The 18,785-nt window shown below is 50.9% G+C and overlaps 3 protein-coding genes across 3 annotated transcripts; 2 read left to right on the forward strand and 1 right to left on the reverse strand.

Annotated features, from left to right (window-relative positions):
• Nucleotides 1–2,773: 2,773 nt before the first annotated feature.
• On the forward strand, nucleotides 2,774–4,837 carry BBA_08404 (putative peptide transporter; the record flags this gene model as incomplete). Its single annotated transcript, XM_008603501.1, has 4 exons — nucleotides 2,774–2,777; nucleotides 2,839–3,459; nucleotides 3,516–4,159; nucleotides 4,217–4,837. 4 exons carry the CDS (start codon nucleotides 2,774–2,776, stop codon nucleotides 4,835–4,837), a joined length of 1,890 nt encoding a protein of 629 aa, XP_008601723.1.
• A 275-nt stretch (nucleotides 4,838–5,112) lies between these two features.
• On the reverse strand, nucleotides 5,113–5,603 carry BBA_08405 (uncharacterized protein; the record flags this gene model as incomplete). The annotated part of the gene is made up of 2 exons (XM_008603502.1): nucleotides 5,113–5,477; nucleotides 5,570–5,603. The coding sequence occupies 2 exons, from the start codon at nucleotides 5,601–5,603 to the stop codon at nucleotides 5,113–5,115; spliced, it is 399 nt and encodes a 132-aa protein (XP_008601724.1).
• A 3,212-nt stretch (nucleotides 5,604–8,815) lies between these two features.
• On the forward strand, nucleotides 8,816–18,726 carry BBA_08406 (very large low complexity protein; the record flags this gene model as incomplete). Its single annotated transcript, XM_008603503.1, has 4 exons — nucleotides 8,816–9,098; nucleotides 9,153–16,955; nucleotides 17,027–17,259; nucleotides 17,344–18,726. The coding sequence occupies 4 exons, from the start codon at nucleotides 8,816–8,818 to the stop codon at nucleotides 18,724–18,726; spliced, it is 9,702 nt and encodes a 3,233-aa protein (XP_008601725.1).
• Nucleotides 18,727–18,785: the final 59 nt, after the last annotated feature.

An 18,785-nucleotide genomic window follows, 5' to 3' on the forward strand; every position in this document is an offset into this window, starting at 1 on the left:
ATTGTCTGTGAATATCGAAGATCGCTGGGATGAGAATGCAAATGGGGGGCCTGTTTGAGTGATGGCTCAGGAGGGCGAGCTAGTCATCCAGGCGAAACAGTACCAGTCCATACAGGCAGGACACTGCGAGGACAATTTGCGAAACTTGTGCCAGTTTTTGTTTGTAATAATGAGGTAGCGACAATGCAAAGTGAAGAAAGCAATGCCGTTCAGTCTACCCCACTCCAACACAGCGTTATGCAGGCACAATTGCGGCGTAGTAACCTTTGACGGCTTGTGCCAACACGGACGCCGAGCCTTTGGACAAAGAATCCGATTTCCACAGCATTAGACCTTTTTGGCATGAAGAGGATCATGTTGGAAATAATTGGGCAGAGAGAGGCATGATCAAGTTGTGAAATGTTGATGGTGCGTCTTGGCAAACGAGTGAAGAGTTCAAGCACGGTCGCCTGCTTGTCACCCTTGGCAGAAGACGGCTGCGCTGCCAGCTGTCAACGCCTGAAAACACCCCTCTCGTGCCACACTTTTATCCACGCGATTCCTCCGCCTTCATCAGCATCACGACTCAGCAACACGAGTATATATTCAGTACAAAACGTAACTCATTTGGGCCCGATTTGGAGAAAAGGGTCTGAATTTCTTCCAAAAGGTTTTCGATAGTAGTTGTCGAAGCCCGCCACCACGATGCGAGAGAACGCCAGCTAAAAGCCCGCGGACAACAACAGAGCCACCACACCACAGACGGCATAGCTGGGGTGTCGCGTGGGATGGCACGGCGTTTTCTCCCCCCCCCTCCCCCTTTTTTTGTCCTTTATTAGTAAATCACGCCAAGCCAACGGGGCTGAACCCTCTGCCAAGTCGGCGCGCCGCCCGTGCCGTGATGTGCTGCCAAGACAAGATTCCCGACTGCTTGTTCCCGAGAGAAGAAATGATGCAGACGCGCCAAGCCATGCGCTGAGCCAGCGATTTAATAGCCATGTTCGTTCTTCTCATCATTACCCAGACCTTTCAGCTGAGGCGCCTGCCGCAGTCCAAGGTCAGCGCTCTAGGCGCAATTTCGGGTGAACAAAAAAAAAAAATACGAGAATGATACCCAATCAACCAATTCCGGTGACGAAACTTGGCTGGAACTAAGACTTTTGCAGCGCCACGGTGGAGGCCAAGGAAGCCCTCGGGCCGCCAACGCTGGTTCCGTCGGTAGTTGCTTATCAGTATCGAAGAGCGCCTGCTTGTACAAAATGTCTGGTGCAAAGCAATGCCTAGCCAACTCATTATATGCCAGCCTCGTCAGTCACGTTGAAGCTAGTTCCGACCAATCTCACTATCTGTATAGTCCTGTGGCTTGACGCCACCACTACAATGGGGGGGCTTCTGTGGTTATAAACGAACTTGTTGTCAGCTCCGCGCGCTCAATATCCAATCAAGCCTATTCGTCAGGCTGTGGCTGCATCCGCCAGGAACTTTTGCCTGCGCTCAGGCTTGCCTATCCAGTTGCCAGTCAACCAGTCAACGAATGGCCATTGACAACAGGTAATCAAATTCCAAGATTTGCATTGGCAGATCAAGTCACCTACCCGTCAGTCGTCCTTTGCCAGACTTGTACAGTCAGAGATCTTGCCAGCCAAGTGTCAACAATGTCCTCTGTACACATGCCAACAAGCTGTTTCGCCAGTCACTACGAACCACGGCGCCCCGGCGCCATATCTAGCCTTCTGGAAGCAGTCGAAAAGGCCATGCTTCTTTTAATAGGATGCTGCTGGAAGCCTTGTCTGCCGCCGGAATTACGGCACCAACCATATGCGCCATCGGTCTTATAGTCATTGTTCGACTAAACTTGGCTGCACATGGCTCCCTTGCTCCCCTATACACCAACCAATCTTACGAGCACACGCCTCATCACCCAAAATGGCCAACATTCCGGAACTTTTGCATTGCGAGCTAGTATGGCTTGGTCGCTGGTCGCTTACTGGGTCTGACCTGTTTCCGGCTTCGCTAGCGTTGGGGCTATCAGGTATCTACATATCTTTTGGCTTCAACTGACTGCAAGTTGGAGTGGCGATTCTTCGGCGAGATAGCTAGAACCCAAACAGGGCTCGTTCCGCTTGCAACACAACGCGTCCAGCCGCCGCCATTATTAGTTTCCCATCAGATGCGGGTCAACCAATTGTACATTTCTGGAGATGCATGGCGACATGTTGACCTCTTTTGTCAGCTGAACGTTGTTTTCTGCGTCGCCTGTCGGACGGTTGTTTTTTTTTTTCGCAGTGATTCAGTCTGACCGAGTTCAGCGTCGCCCAATGATTCATCTCGCCTGCTCTTCATTAATAGTAGCCCCAAAGAGTCGTAGCTTGCTGGTACCACGCAGCGCAAAGCCCCCAACGAGGCTTTTGGAACCCACTGATGGCCCGGGTGGAGGGAGAGGCAGAGTCCACCGAGGCGCACACTATCTCGAAAATTAGCGTCACTGACTAGAAGCGGAAGGTCACTCTGGACTTCGATATTCTTAGGGGATGCGGGGGAGGCGGCAAGGGTTCGCAATGGGTCCTGATAGGGGACATGCGCCTGTCCACGACGTCTGATCAACTAAGTGAACTAGCCCGTGCCTAGCAGCACCATGGACGTGCTTCTACGACTGCCAATGGTATTGTTGTAAGCTCGCCTTATCAGTGCTACAAAACAGCCCAGATCCCCCTCTCCTCATTTGACCCGAGTTCTCTTTGAGTTTTGTTGCACTCGACTGTGTTCTCGCCGTCCCTAAGCTTACACAGTCATCATGTGTGAGTGTACCACAAAGACAATGCACCGGCTTTATGCATGCATGACTGACCCGTCGCGCAGCGGAATCTGAGAAGCAAATCGTCGCCGAGCAGTACGGTAACAATGTCGCTGTTCAGGATAACAAGCACACCCAGCTTGCCGACTCGGACCAACCACAGAAGGACTACGGCATTGAGCAACACCACCATGATGTCGAGATTCTCAACAAAGATTACGACGGCAAGCCTACCGATGAGGAGCTCGAGACACTTCGTCGCGTTCCTGGAGCCCTCCCAACCACTGCATACCTTCTCTGCGCAGTAGAGTTCTGTGAGAGAGCCTCCTACTACGGCTGTGCCCAAATCTGGACAAATTACATCAATCGTCCCCTCCCGATTGGCGGTAATGGCTACGGTGCCGTCCCACGTGGTAGCCAAGCTACACAAGGTGCCCTGGGCCTCGGTGAACAGGTCGCCAACGCCACGGGCCAGTCCTTCAACCTCCTCGCCTACTGCTTGCCTCTTGTCGTCGGATATCTGGCCGATACTAGATATGGTCGCTATCCCATGATTTTCTGGGGCATCATGCTCTGCGGTCTTGGCCACGTTCTCATCATTGCTGGTGGTGCCAAGGCCCTCCTCGAGGATGGTACAGCCAAGATTCCTTTCTTTATCGGTGTCTACATTCTCGCAATAGGCGCTGGTAAGTCGACAGGTCGCTACCCTCTAATTTTCCAAAAGTCTAACGCTTTGTTTCAGCCATGTTCAAGCCCAACGTCACTCCTCTACTTCTCGACCAGATGAGAAACCACGTTCCCAAAGTCATCACCCTCAAGAGCGGTGAGCGTGTCATTGAAGATCCCGAGCACACAACTGAACGCGCCATGCTCTGGTTCTATCTCCTCATCAACGTCGGTGCATTCATGTCCACAGCCACATCATACTCGGCCAGATATGTCGGCTGGTGGTTGGCCTTTACACTACCTCTGATTCTCTATATCCCTCTTCCCTTGCTCCTCCTGTGGCTCAAGCCCCGTCTTGTTATGCACAAGCCTGGTGGATCTGATCTCATCAACGTCTTTCGCGTTGTTGGTCACTGCATGGCCAACGGTGGCATTTTCCGCATCGGCAAGACTGGATGGTGGAATGCTGCCAAGCCCTCGGTTATTGCAGCCCGTGGTAGCTCCGAGACTCGCTACAATGACGCCTTTGTTGAGGATGTCAAGCGTACCATGCAGGCCACCGGCATGTTCTGCTTTTTTCCCGTTCAGTTCTGGAACGACAATGGTCTCGGTAACGCTGCCAACTACCTCGGTACCATGCTCCGTGGCAACGGTGTTCCCAATGATGTCATTGGCAACTTCAACACCCTCAGCATCATTGTGCTTGGTCCCATTCTCAACGTGAGGATTTTCTGTAGTGCTATGACACATGAGAATATGAGCTGACCAATGTCGCAGTATGGTCTATACCCTCTTCTTCGCGCTCGTCGCGTTCACTACGGCCCGATTGCCCGTATCACAACTGGTTTCCTCATCAGTACTCTTGCCGGTGTTGGCTATGCGCTGCTGTGCTGGAAGGCCTACGAAACTAACCCTTGCGGTTACTACGGCTCGTCGGACCCGCGTTGCGTTGAGGGCGGTCTCGTATCTCCCATCTCTCTTTGGTGGGAGGCTATCCCGTACGCTCTCGGTGGTTTCTCCGAGCTTTTCATCAACGTCCCCGCCTACGGCATTGCCTACTCGCGCGCTCCCATCAACATGCGTGGTCTCGTGTCCTCGATCAACCTGTTCAACACTGGCTTTGCCTACATCATCAACCTGGCCACTTCGGCTGCCATTGCTGACCCCCACCTGATCTGGGTCTTTGCCGGTCCTGCCATACTCGGCGGAATCGTCACGGTCGCCTTCTGGTTCATCTTTAAGCACATTGACAAGGAGGAGTACGTCTTATCTACCAACCAGGTTAGCGAGGCTACAGGCACCCGCGACTACTTTGATGAGAATGACATCAACGAAAGCGGCAACCGCCCACCTTCTATTACTGCCAATGAGCAGACTGGAATTTCACAAAAGATTTAACAAGTGCGACCTTCATCTTTCTGTTTCTTTCGCCATACCTATTCCATCGATTTCGCCGCGCTCCAGGAAGGGGAAGGCACTTTGTGTGTTGCTAGTAGAGGAATATGAGGAAGAATATATATATCAATTTAAATATATTGTAAATGACACCCAAAACCTTCCTGTAACAGGAAAACCGTTGTCCAGAGGAGCGACTTCTATGTCTGACCGACACCACCAGCAACGACGGCGTACGAGCAACTTTGATGTGCTAACAGGTGTTGAGAAAGAGATACTTAGGCAGAGAACTTGCGAGCAACGTTACGCTTGACGCCGTTGCCGCCATTACCACCATTCTGGTTACACTGGCCGCCGCTGCCACCATCTTGGCCGTTGTTGCCGTTGTTGCCGTTGTTGCCTTTCTTGCCACCGGCACCGCCGGCACCGCCGGCACCGGCGCTGCCGAAGCCGCAGCCTTGCTTGCCCTGGTCAAAGGCGACGTCGGGAGAGGAGCATACAGCGCCGTCCTTGAGGCCGGCGCAGCACCCCGAACGGCAGTCGGCGTCGGAGAGGCAGCCTCCGGTGATGAACTGCTTGCCCTGGCCGTTGCCGACGTCGGCGGCACCGGCGGGGTCACCGACGGCGTAGACGGAGAGGGCGACTGCAGGGAAAGAGTCCGGGTTAGTATCAATAACATGGAGAGGGGGGGGGTGTCGTTGGTTGAAGAAGTAGCAGAGGGAGAGGGTAACTGACAGGTGAGGATAGCGGCGACGGTAAGGCGGACCATTTTTGCGGTTATTGTGGTTTATTGTGAGAAAGGTTGATGTGGAAAAGGGAGAAAGGCGACTACCAGGTCAATTGATAAATTTGTGAGAATGAAACGAAAGACACCAGGTCGTAGAGGGCAAAGTTGATTTGTAAAAGTGAAAGTGTTGATCTGTGTGTGATGATGAGAACGTATTTGCTGAGGCCGGGACGAGCAGATTACTTATACATCTCGAGCACGTAAATAGCTCAACAAGGTTGGAACAACTCTTCTCGGTTTGGTTCCCTTCTCATTTCCAACCCATGTTACCTCATGCAGGTATGCAGCAAAGCTCGAGTTGGCCATGTGCAGACGGACAGACGGACACCTGCCTGGCGACGACCCTTCCGACACTGCGGAGTGATGACAAGGCGCACAGCCCCATGCGTCGATTACTTGATGCATTGACGTAGGATAAAGCCCCGGAGGATCAGGCCATGATCCGCCTGAACTGGTAGGCATATACTTGCTCGAGGGTGCAACATGGCGAACGGGAGGGCGGCCATCTGAAGGCTAGGCGTCGCATAACTGTCGCAAATATGTCCCGACATTATGCGACGGAGGTGGCGTTTAAATAACTTCCGAAAAGGGTATATGGGTCCCTGTCAACTTTTCGATTTATTGAAACACTGGCTAGGTGCTGTGTTAAGGCTGTCGGAAGCGAGTCGTTGAGCTTGGCGGCGTCTGAGTAATGTCTGTGTAGGGCTTTCGACCAACACTGCGACTCACTCACATGCACACCAGAATCTCTTAATCGATGCAGACTTTGAATTGTTTCTTTTCAATTCATCGACACTCATAAACTGGTTTGCATTACTATTCTTGAATAATCGCCGCACCGTACGCTCATTGTAGCATAACGTCATCATTGCCAATGGGGCCGAGACTGACCTGCGACGACAAAGCGGTCCGCCAATCTAAGACGAGGCCTCTCGCGTTTCGAGACCACGACAAGCACGCTTACCATCCTGGTCATGCAGGCTTAACGATGGCTTATACATAGTTGCAGGCTGCTGTGAGAAAGATGAGCAAGAATAGAAACTATACGAATAGGGAGATGCGCGGCACTGCGGCTTCATTAGTGGATGATGCGCTATAGGCAGGCCATACCAATGTGGCAATATTGAAGGCTATTGAAACGACGGGGCGGAGGAGGCGAACGACTCGCAATGAGCTAGCTGGCTGCCTCATGCTGATGAAAAGAAGAGGGCCGGGTATGTACGAGACAGGATCATGGTAGAAAAAAAAGAAAGAAGCACTCGCGAGGGCGTCGTTGTGCGTTACAGGTGGTCATCTTGACGAGATTAAAGCGCCATGGATAAAAGAACGGCCTGCGGGACGTGGCTTGATGCGGCTGCTGCTGCAGGTACAAGTTCCATACGAACAGGAAATGGGAGGAAGTGAAGAAAAAGCAATTTGCTCGCCGACGAGACTTTTATCAATCTATTACGCGTGGCAGGTTGCTCGTGACGAATGAAACGGCAATAGCCGGGGAATATGAACTCGGGCGCTGTACAATATACAAACCGAAACAAAAAGGGCTGAACAGAAAAAAAATTAAAGTGCTACCGATTTATGAGATGTAACATGTGATGAATTGATTGAGACGGGGGGGAGGAGGACGATGGCTGGTTATGGCGGCTGCAGGACATGGACGCCAAGGTCGTATTGCTGGCGCGGCATTACCCCGCACGTACTTGTCAACTGATACTTGACAGGAGGATAAGACGAAAACTAGCCTTTCTAGGCTCCTCGTCAATGTTTTGTGAGCTGCTTCCATAATAGCCAGAAGAGCTGTCACTTCTCCCTCGAGCATCTTTCACCCCCAAGCCTAGGTAAGGTAGTCCTCTGCTCCCTCTGCTCCCCACGTCAGCCCACCCAGTAGCCAGCAAGATTTCATCGAGTGCGTCTGATTTATTCTTCACCCGCCGCCTCGTCATTCGAGCCTACCCGCTCCTCGGCAACACGTCGAGTTTCAGCCGCTATTTATCCCCCCCCCCCCTTCTCTCCGTATTTACCAGCCCGGCCCTCGAAAACGCGGCGGCGCGGACAAGGCTTACAGAGCGCGACACCGGCGCAGCAAGGCCAACCTCCTTCCGTGCGCGCGCGCCCTATTAAGCCGCCGCTTCACGCCTCGACGACGCTCACATCCGCGGGGAGTAATGCGCTTTCTGCCCTCCGTTCCGAAAAGAGTTCGGCGGTTCTGTAATTCAGACCTAGATTAGCAAATATTGTCCTTGACCCGAGAGAGGATTGCGTTTCAGAGTATGGTTGCATTTTCCATTGTGGTCCGCGTAGCATGTTGGCAGGCACACCCACCATGGGCTGACTCAGCCAGCCGTGGTCGCCATAGCCAACCCCAGATAGGCCCTTTCTTCTGTTAGAATCATCGCATTTGTCCAGGTTCTTTCACTTTGCTGATCGCTCGTATTTTTTGGCCGGCTCGTGATGCCGCCGCCTCTTCGATTCGTCATGGAACTCCAGATGGAAGCTTTGTGTCAGCTAGGCCAAGTAACAATGGCGAGCGTTTGCTGGGCTGTTTGACTCTGCAGAAAGGGCAAGAATCGCGTTTCTGCAGCTACTTGATGCGAGCGAATACCCCATCGCTAACGGAAGTTTCACAGTGCTGGATGTATGCTATTAGCAACGGCTCTTAGTCGCAGTATATTGGCATTCTTCCGTCCTCGGCACCTTTGCAAAATCTTTCAGCAGCCATGCGTCGGCTTACGCTCATGTCGTGGGCGTCCATGTCGCGCTCCATGATGTGGGCTTGGTCGAGAGAGAAGCGCCATACGCCATCGGGCATTTAGTACTTCATAGGTACACAACAAAATGTTCGTGCGAATCAGCTCTACTCATTGGATGAATCAACACATGTGTTTGCGGGCACTGCTTATCGCGCCAGTTGCGAATGCAGAGTAACAAACGCCGGCCAACACTTGCACTGATGAACCTCTAACTCGAGCTGCACACTTGAGGGATTAGTTTAATTCACCTAGTGTTTCTGGATTCTTCTTCTCCCTGAATTGCTCTCCTCGATGCCTTTCCTCTTTCCCTAATCAACCTCACCTCATCCTCTTGCACACTACCTTCTTGCACTCTTCTTCTCCTTCCTCATATAATCAAGCATCTTGCCCCTAAAGCCTGACTCCTCGTGCTGCGTCTGCTTCATCATCCGCTCGGAATCTGCAGCCATGAACGCTGTCGAGGTTGATCGTCCGAATTACAGGGCTTTAATAAAAGATATCTTCTTGCTTCCCGAACTCGCGGACAAAAACCTTATCACACCTTTTACAAATGACTTGCCAAAGTTGCTCATATGTGCTCTCGAATCGTCCGAGAGCCTGTTCCCAGAGGAGTGCAAAGGGCAACTGCGTCAGTGTCGCAATAGCATCAACAACTTTTTGGAAGCAAGGACCGGAACGAACCAAATCAACGAACAAGGTGTTTTCAAATTGCTTCAAAGCAAGTGTGCCGGTACGCCGTCCGTCCTTATTTTCTTGCCAATTGAAGCCGCTAATTACTTCACAGCTGCCATTCCTTTATACCTGCGACATCATAATGCTGGCATTATAGTTCGGTGGAGTCAACGCCAGCGCCGTGTTGAAGCATTCCAGCTATCACCAAAAGTGCAAGCTGTAGAATCAACAGTTGGAAGACTCACACGACAATTCCCTGAAATCAGTGTCGTTATTCAAGAAAACACGGCCGCTGATAAAGATTTTATTCAAGTCTTTGCTGAAGCTATGTCTGAAATAGACAAGGCAGAGGTTTCTGGATTGAAGCCCACCAGGCTCGTCAAGGGCAAAAAGTATGAAGTCCAATTCGACGCGACTCAGCCGGATCATCTTTTTGACGCAATCTTTGGCTTCCTTTTTACTGAGCAGTCCAGTGACAAAGAAGTTCCAGCCCACGCAAAAATCGTGAAGCACACTCGTGACTTCGTGTTGCACGTCGAAAACGAAACTACTGTAATTAGACGATCGCCAATCTGGCTTTTTCTCAAAGTTGTATTGCAGCAAGAACTTCGCCATTCAAAAGCCATGAGTGATTACACCCTATACAAACAGTTCATGGTGCTATTCTTTGCTTTGCTCCTCGACTCTGCATGCGACCGCAACCTCGACAGCCATACTGTCCACTGCATGCGCCGAAAGATCGGCTACCGAATGTGGAAATTAAAAAATGAGGCCGTTGGTCCGTGGATGAAGAATGTTCAGCACGCGTTAGCCAAGGCAAATGGTCTGCTAAATACACGTTGGGAGAAGATTGTGAAGCGTGACCAAAATTTTCAAGCCACCACATTGCCTCAGTTTCTTGCTGATGCCACCGATTGCACCGTCACGCACAGCGAGTTGGATGCCTTCTTGGCAAAAGTAAGCCAAACTCCCCCACAGACAAACAACCATGTGGCCGATCCCAGGTCGGACATCATAAGCTGGGGACCGGGCAAGCTTCCAAACATGAAACAGTTAGGTGATGAAAAACCCCCAACGGATATTTTCAACTTGATCATGGTAGAGACTTGGGTAGAGGACTATCTCTGGGACTTTGTCAGGTCGCAAGAAAAGGATGAATGCACATGCTCAGATATTCAATCTTTCGCCGTGGCATATTTCAAACGCGCACATATTGTCTATCAACATCTTCCCGATCACATGTCAGTCATGTACCTCACTCTGCTAGAGCTCTGGATTGCCAGCGACATGTCAGCTGTGGCGCGCAATCCTTCGCTACGAGAATACACGCCCTTTGGTGTTGAAGACATTTGCTGGGAGGCACTGATCTTGCAAAGAAAGCGGGATGTATTTCGACTGTCACAAGCAGAGGAGTACATCAGATGCCGTTCAGTCGAAAAGATGTGCATGATGGCAAATTATGGCACGGCTGATTGTTTCGCGTCTCGTTTTGCGCAGGCCAGTGCGCCGCATATGGCATTGAGGGCTACCATTGATAGCGACGAAGACAAGATTGCGGAGGAAAAGACCACTGAGCTCGAAAAATCAATAAGGAAGCAAAAGTGGCACCTTGAATCTCATAAAAAGATGCAGTGCGATCCCACCACCTGCTGCATAGGAACCGGGCAACTCCCCTGCGAGCGATGCCACCATCTGGTCCTGGCTCGTGAATTAACAATCACCCCTTACTTCAAGATTCTTCCAGATGATGAAGATGCTGCGAACGCGGTTGTTTTTGAACTGAAGCCCCCTGCTGATATATCTGCGTGGCGTGACTTTTGTCTTTTTCTTCATTTGAACGTCGCTGGCCACAGCAACTCTGGAGGCAATCCAGCTTCTTATAGCTACCTGCATAACTACAGAATGTTTCAGCCATATGCCGAGAAGAACGATTTGAACTCACATCCGAGAATCTGCGCGGCCTCTCTCCCTCCCAAGAAAGGCACCAACGACCCAATTCAGGTTCGACAGGACTTGAAGCTGTCAGAAATATGCGTACCTCACCCTATGAAATGGAGACTATTCGATTCCAACCAAGGCAAGTTCATCAAGAACATTAAGAAAGTACCTTTGATATCCGACACATGCTGTATTCAGCTAGATGAGGGTAACAAGATCCTGCAGGAGCTTTGTTGCTCGTCTGCGTCCGACACCGACGCGCCCTCAACAGCGAATGACTTAATTACGATGAGATTGGAGTATGAGAACACGATCGTGCTCAAACACAATGAGGAGCTTGGGTCACTATACCTTTGCCATTATGTGACATGGCCAAAGATCCTCCGGGAGCTACGCGGGACTTCTATTGACTGGACAGCTCCAGAGACTTTCTCGGTCATTTTGCAAGTCGCACTCGAGGCTGGCCCCAAGCAGGAAAGCGGCGAATCGAGGCAAAGGCATGCCCAGCTCCACGACGGTGCATTCGCAACAGAAGTTTTGGATGAGATCTTGAGAGTTCTAGATATCTACACAGCCAGCTTCTCCGGGCGCACAGCGCTCGCTGTGTTCTGCACTATCTCTATCAAGATTCTCTCTGATGCTCCCGATTCGTGCTATGCCAAAGCATACTATATTCTGAAGATCATTCGCAATACATGTTTTGAGTGGCTGAGAGACCGCAGGATGAACGTACTAGACGTGACGTCTGCTCTTCTTGCGACACAGCTGGACCTGGCCTTAATCTGTGTGTACACATTCAATCTGAGCAATAGGGCTTTGAAACACTTTCTCACGGGCACGGCTGATGACCACGCGGAGCAGTACGTCTTTGCCATCACCATCATCCAAGAAAGCAAAAGCAGACTCACTACTCAATTCCAGAAGTCGCTGTACTCTTCTTGGCTCCGAGTTGCTGTGAATGCAGCTCCCATACTGTGCGGACAAGTCAACAGAGAAGAGGCCGGCTCAATTGCCAATGGTCTTCATTTCAGTCTGGGACGGGCCACGGGGCTGCTACCAGACGAGAACTGCTTCAGTCACGTTTCCGGCCCTTGGATCAGGACTCGCACAGCACCTTACCCAGACATGGTCTCCAAAATCATCCATCTCAACACAATGACGGGTGAAATATTACTTGATGGATTCAGTCCAAGGCACCTCCCTGCGGATTTCCTCGCACACAAAGACTTTTATGCGCTTTTTGGGCGTATGAGCCCTGCTGTCACTCCAAGAAATCATCCGATATACCAATATCAGTTTCATCACGCCTTTAAAGGCTTCGTCATTGAAATTGGGCTAGAAAAGATCACTTCAGTGCAGGAAGCTGATGAAGTCGAATCTCTCTTGCATTTACGAGCGACAAAAGGAGACTTAGTCTATATACTAGTTCCACGTCAGATTCTGTCCAAGCCAAGCTTTCCATTTCCGAAGGAGTATCTGAACGGCTATTTCTATTGGCACCAAGTTACAGACTTTTCGTTCCACGTTGACCTTTATCCTTACCAGAGCCCATGGGACTGCGGCTCAATTGCCATGCAGCTACTGCACCAGCGTTCCGGTGGTTGGCTACTGAAGCAGCACGGGCGAGACCGTGTCGTTATGCCCGCCACGGTCACCCACTACGAGGAGTTGTCCAAGATATTTCAACATTTCAGGACCGAGAACGACTTCAGAGTAATCTTAGACCAGGAAAAGAAAACATTGGAGGTACGCCTAGGCACGCTTGGATTAAACTTCATTGTGGATCATGGATCAGCCGACATCCGCTCTGTCGAGTTTGATAACATGAGTATCGATCATGGATACTCACCACCGACATTGATTGGATTGCTACCAAAGCTCGTCTTATACAACCGGCATGATCATACTCAGCGTGTACTGGTCATTCTCGACGGTGAGGAGACAGTCTTGAAGGGTTCTGAACACGTCGACATTTATATTGGGATCAAAGAGGAAATAACGGTACACGTTTACACGATTGATGACTTTTTGAGACAGCTCAAAGGAAATCAGACGTGGAGAAGTAAAGCCTGGCTTGCATATCTGTCAGCACTAACCTCGCACCCTATGCCTGATCCTTTTACATCGAGAACAGGGCAGGAGACTGCGCTCGAAATTCTGACCTCCAGCGCGATTACGTCATTTGACGCACTCGAGGCCAGAGACCTTGTTTTGTTGAAAAAGATTGGCCAGCTTTCTCCAGGAATACAATTTCGCAAAAGGGGCGGTCTTAATATTCCAACAATTGAATGGAGCCCCAAACTCCACCCATCATCCCACCATGAAAAGTACTGGTTTGCAGTTGAGAAGATTCGAGACCGTGCAGATAGACAAAATATTTTCAGGAAGGACTCTACAAATCAGCAACGGAAAACTCCAGAAGCAGAAACGAGGTATCGGGAGTCACATGCCATACGGCTGGCTTGCCTCCGCACAGGGGAATATGACGGCCACACCACCGCTCACGATGCCGACTATTACTTTCGCATACCAGAAACAGAACCCAAGCGAAAGAAAGGCTCCATGGCGGCTGTTCCCTGGAAGTTTGACTATGGAAGCTCTTCAGGATTTCAGAGAGCATATTGCGCTGCATACGGTGCGAAATATCGCCAGCGCTTCAAGCCTGTTATACCGTCTCCGGGCAGTATCCTGGGACAGATGACAATCGCGGGCGCACTCAAGGGCGTGACAAAACACTATGATGCACAAAACTTTCGATATACACCCAGATGGGCAAGCATCGCAGAGTCAACACTGGTCGAAGACCTTTGTTCTGTTCACAATGCCCTCTCAAGCTCGATTAAGGATCGCAATCCATTCAGACTGCGGTTGTGGCTCAGCACCGTTGCGTCCGGCATGGAAGGGCCTGAAGCTAGCATTATAATGCCGATTCTGAGTGCAATGGTCATTGAGAATAAGTCGATCGGTTTCAAAATCCCGAGGACCAGCAACACCAACAACAGCCGCGGCACCGATTATCGCGCCGACCAAATTATAATGGTACTGAATGAGGAAAGACGCATGTATCAGTGCAAAACATCAATGAATGGAAAAAGTCTGCGAGACAGTGGAAGCCACGATAAAACTCAAGATGAACTCATATCCTCGACTGCAGAAGAGATTGCCAAGAACGGGCGTGTCGACCTCTTTCCCCTCCGCGCCTTTCTGGACGTTGGGCAAGCTGAAAAGTCGATTGGAGAACTGGTGGAGATTTGGAATCTCAACAAACGGTGGTACAAGTATGCCGAGCATCTCTGTGTGCTGGTTTCATCACTGGAAGTGGGCAATACGAAGCCCCCAATTGTGCTCCATGTCCTCCCAAAAGTAGACACGAGCAGTGCAACAAAACGCATGTCCGGGCATGTTACCGTTGAATCAATAATGAGCCAGAAACCGATGAAATTTGCGTCGTCAAATGAATGGAGAACAGAGTCTGTATTTCTATTGAAGTCTCTTGTTCAAAGGAGCGAGTGTATCATACAGCCTGCTCTTTCGTCCATGCCCACGAACCTATACGAGAAGGCTACCAAGCAGCATGAGAAGGTTTACATCAAAGATTTGGATGCCAGCATACAAGCTCTGAAGACCCATGACTCTACTAAGCAGGAAACACCGAAATATGACTCTATATATGCATTAGCAAAGGCATACAAAGGCAAGATCGAGGCAAGGTTACAATCTCGGCTGCAGGAGGCTGAAGCTGTTGTGACAAGGATCACTGGCCCCGATGCATCCCTTTCCAACGCAATGAGACATTCGGATATTCTCCCGCACATCTCCCTGACATGGCTTCTGCGTCGGATCTCGTTCAACAACAGGGCCGCCCTGTCCAGTCGTTGGTCAAGCTTGATCCGGCAGATCGCAGTGTTGTGTCGGGATCGTCAGCACATGCGCAGAATAATGAAGGCGTGCAGCACGAAATCAAATGTACTGGATGAGATGAAAACCATTGATAGATACACATACGATGACTCTTTATTTCCCGATGCAGTTCTTTTGGAAATTGAGCAAGACGTCTGCCTTCGCTCGAATCAGCTGGAAATCGCGCGGCAGATGAGAGATCCTCCCAGAGGGGAAAACGCAGTCATGCAGCTGAATATGGGAGAGGGGAAGTCTTCAGTCATTATTCCAATATTGAGCGCGTCCCTGGCGCAAGGCAAGACGCTCGTCCGGATCTTTGCCGGCAGACACCAGTCCAAGCAAATGCTGGACACCTTGATTACGGCTTTGAGCGGACTCATGGACCGACCTGTATTCTGCATGCCGTTTAACAGAGACTCGAAATTGAGTCCAAAGTCGATCATCAAGGTCAAAGAGTCTCTACTTGATTGCGTGAATAGCGGTGGTGTCCTTTTGCTACAGCCTGAGCATCACCTGTCTCTGCTGCTATCTACCTCTCTAAACGAGGAACCTGCCGCGACAAAGAACTTTGTGAGCCTATTGAAATATATAAAGACTACAAGTCGTGACATCATCGACGAATGCGATGAGCTCTTGTCGCCTACATATGAGCTTCTTTACACCATTGGCACCCCGGGCCCAGTCGACTTTGCGCCCGACAGGTGGCTCTTGATACAGGGCCTTCTTGAGCAAGTCAAGAATTACAGCAACCCTAAAAGCAACATAATTACAACTGGCCAGGTGCTGTACCAAACTAATGCAAAGCATCCCGACGCATTTCCGAGTTTCTGCTTTTTGACGCCCGCAAGTCTTTGCGTTGTGCTCACAGAGGTGGCCCGCAAATTTGTGAGTAAAGGTATTACAGGGTTTCCTGTTATTAGTCGGTATGAGGGCCGTAAGAAGAAGGCTATTTTCGAATACATTACAATGGCTGAGCCTCCCAAAAAGTCTGTCAAGGAAGTCGAAAAGCTCGGCGAGGTAGCCAAATCCGGTCTGGCATTGGTACGAGGATGCATCGCCGGCGACGTCTTGCGCGTCCCCCTTTTGCGAAAACGTTGGCGAGTAGACTTTGGCTGTGACTTTCGACGCACGCCCCCGACGCGCCTCGCTGTTCCTTTTTCTGCAAAAGACGTACCAAAGCCGCGCGCCGAGTTCAGCAACACGGACGTTGTGATTATCTTCACACAATTGTCCTACTACCACAGTGGGTTGCATGAACAGCATGTCCGAGATCTTATCGAGCACATGCTCACATCCGACGACGGCCATGATGTATATGGCCACTGGTTCGAGAAATCGAACTCGAGCATGCCAGTGCAGCTGCAGATACTCAAGGCGGTCAACTTACAAGATGACAAGCAATTCTACGAATCGTTCTACCCCAACATCAAATACTCTATCAAGGCCATTGATCACTTTCTGAGTCGGCTGGTGTTCCCGACGGAGCTTGGTGCTTTCAGCCAACACATGGCTGCCTCGGGGTGGGATCTGGCGGAAGTAAAGGCACATCCTACGACCGGCTTCAGCGGCACAACCGATCAGTGCGAACTGCTACCTTTGGATATGAAGCAGCTTAATCTGCCGACTCAGGCGCACACCAATGCTCTCGTGCTGAACAATATTCTTAGCACGGAGAATACGGTGCTTTCTGTGCATACAGAACTGGAGAAGAGGTCCTTTGACGGCAGCGACCTGATTGACCATGTCATCAAAGACGGTCAGATTCGCGTCATTCTTGATGTTGGCGCGCAAGTCATCAAGCTCAGCAACAGACAAGTGGCTGAAAGGTGGCTTCAGCAAACGCAAGACAGCACCATCAAAGCTGTGCTTTTTTGCGACGATTCGGATGCTCTGTCTGTGATAGACCGCAGCGGAACCGCACTTCCTCTCAAGGTATCTGTCTATGCAAACAAACTCGACGCATGTGCAGTCTTTTTAGACGAGGCACACACGCGAGGCACAGACTTGCGACTTCCGCTAAACTACAAAGCCGCTGTTACTCTCGGTCCCGGTCTTACTAAGGATCGTTTAGCTCAAGGTAAAGCATCCACTACTTTTTCATGTCTCTCTTCCCCGTTTCATTGCCCTTTTTGTGCTGACTTCTGACAGCTTGTATGCGCATGCGAAACCTTGGCAACGGCCAGACTTTGGTTTTCTACGTCAGCTTCGAGGTCGAGAACAGCATTCGAAGTTTGTTGCGCCTATCCGATGAGCAACCCTTGACAATAGACTACATCATTCAGTGGTCCATCTTGCAGACGCAGGCGAGCATCACACGGCAAATTCCGCACTGGGCCAAGCAAGGCCGTCGCCACGGAGAGCAAGCTGAGGCATGGAAGTCTGTATTTTCGATCAAACATCCCACTGCTGCAAAGTTTGAGGGAATACAGGAACTTTTCATTCGAAAGGGGATCAATAGCGTCTAGAAGAGCTACGCACCCCAATCAACGAAAGCTGCCATGCAAGGAGGCGTCCAGAACGTGTCGAACGCCAACTCGGATGCTGAAACAAGCTCGAGATTTGAAAAGGGAAATCCGCACCTTACGGATCGTCTCAAATCTAGGTGTCTGCAGTATGGCATCTCGAAATCATCGAGTGGCGACATTGACGAGACGTGCGAGCGCGAGGTGGCGCCCGAGGTTGAGGACGAAAAGCAATTATCCAAGCCCCCCAACCCGTTAGCTATGAACAGTTCCTACAACAAAGCCTTGGAGAAGTTCATTGAAACGGGTAAAATTGATGATGATCTTCCCAATCTGGAGTGGGCCTTTGATTCGCTCCGCCGCACCACGTTAGAGGACATGCTCAAGAAGCTCAAATTTCCTCGCAACCTGCGCGTGACAAGAGACTTTGCCCAGGCCGTCGTTACATTTGATGCTACGGACGCCTATCAGCATCATGTCGCATATGTATTGCACATCAAGCCTGTGCTCGTGCGGCATGACGGCCCGCCTGCGGTTGTCATCATCACTCAGTCCGATTTAGAGAATTACTGGTCCGCCATTGAGAAATCTAAAATGGTCGACTTGCATCTTTACAATGCCAAGGTCACGCCGGGAGCCGCTCACCGTGTAGGCTACATCTATCCCCTCAACATTGCATGCTCATACACGCATCCAACCACGACTCGGATCGCGCTGGACCTCTTTGCGGGACAGCTCTATTTTGGGTCCTACCACGAGTACATTGAGGTGTCGAGCTTTCTTGGCCTGGCCTACTTTGACGACGCAAAGGACATTGAAGTCGACCCGGACGGCTTCATTCCATCGCATGAGCGCCACAAGATTCCAGCCTGGCACCGCCACGCGAACCAGTACTGGGACACGTTTGACGTCAGCCCCGTGCCATTTCTGAAGCGATTCCTTGGCGTAGTACGCAGCCACGGCGCAGGCATCGAGCACACGCACATGGGCAGGATCCTCGACGGCGAGCGCCTCGGCAGCAAAGAGTTTCCTGATTACAAGGCTCGCGGGCCGGAAGATGTCGAGCCAGGACTCAAGACTGACACAGGAGCACGGATCGAGACCAAGACGCAGCGAGACCGTCGGATGCAGATGCAAGGAAAGCGAAGCAGAGAAGATGGGCAAGAGAGCAAGACAGAGCCAGCGCCCAAGCGGCCGCGATTGGCGGCGAGCAAGGCGGCCGAGGCGGCTATTTCTAGACGACAAGATGAGAATGTGCCCGAGGCTACGGCGGAGATGTCCAGAGTTGCAGCTGCAGAGGGTAAGGAGAGAGAGGAGATGCAGGAGAAAACAAGAGAGGCGGCGCAAAAGAAAATGGACAAGCGCAAGAGAGAAAGCAATGAATGAAGAGGATATCAATGCATGGGGAATTTTGAAATTTGGCTAATTTCTCAGGGGTGATGGTT

The sequence above is a fragment of the Beauveria bassiana genome, assembly GCF_000280675.1.
Source record: "Beauveria bassiana ARSEF 2860 unplaced genomic scaffold BBA_S00034, whole genome shotgun sequence".
Taxonomy (NCBI): domain Eukaryota; kingdom Fungi; phylum Ascomycota; class Sordariomycetes; order Hypocreales; family Cordycipitaceae; genus Beauveria; species Beauveria bassiana.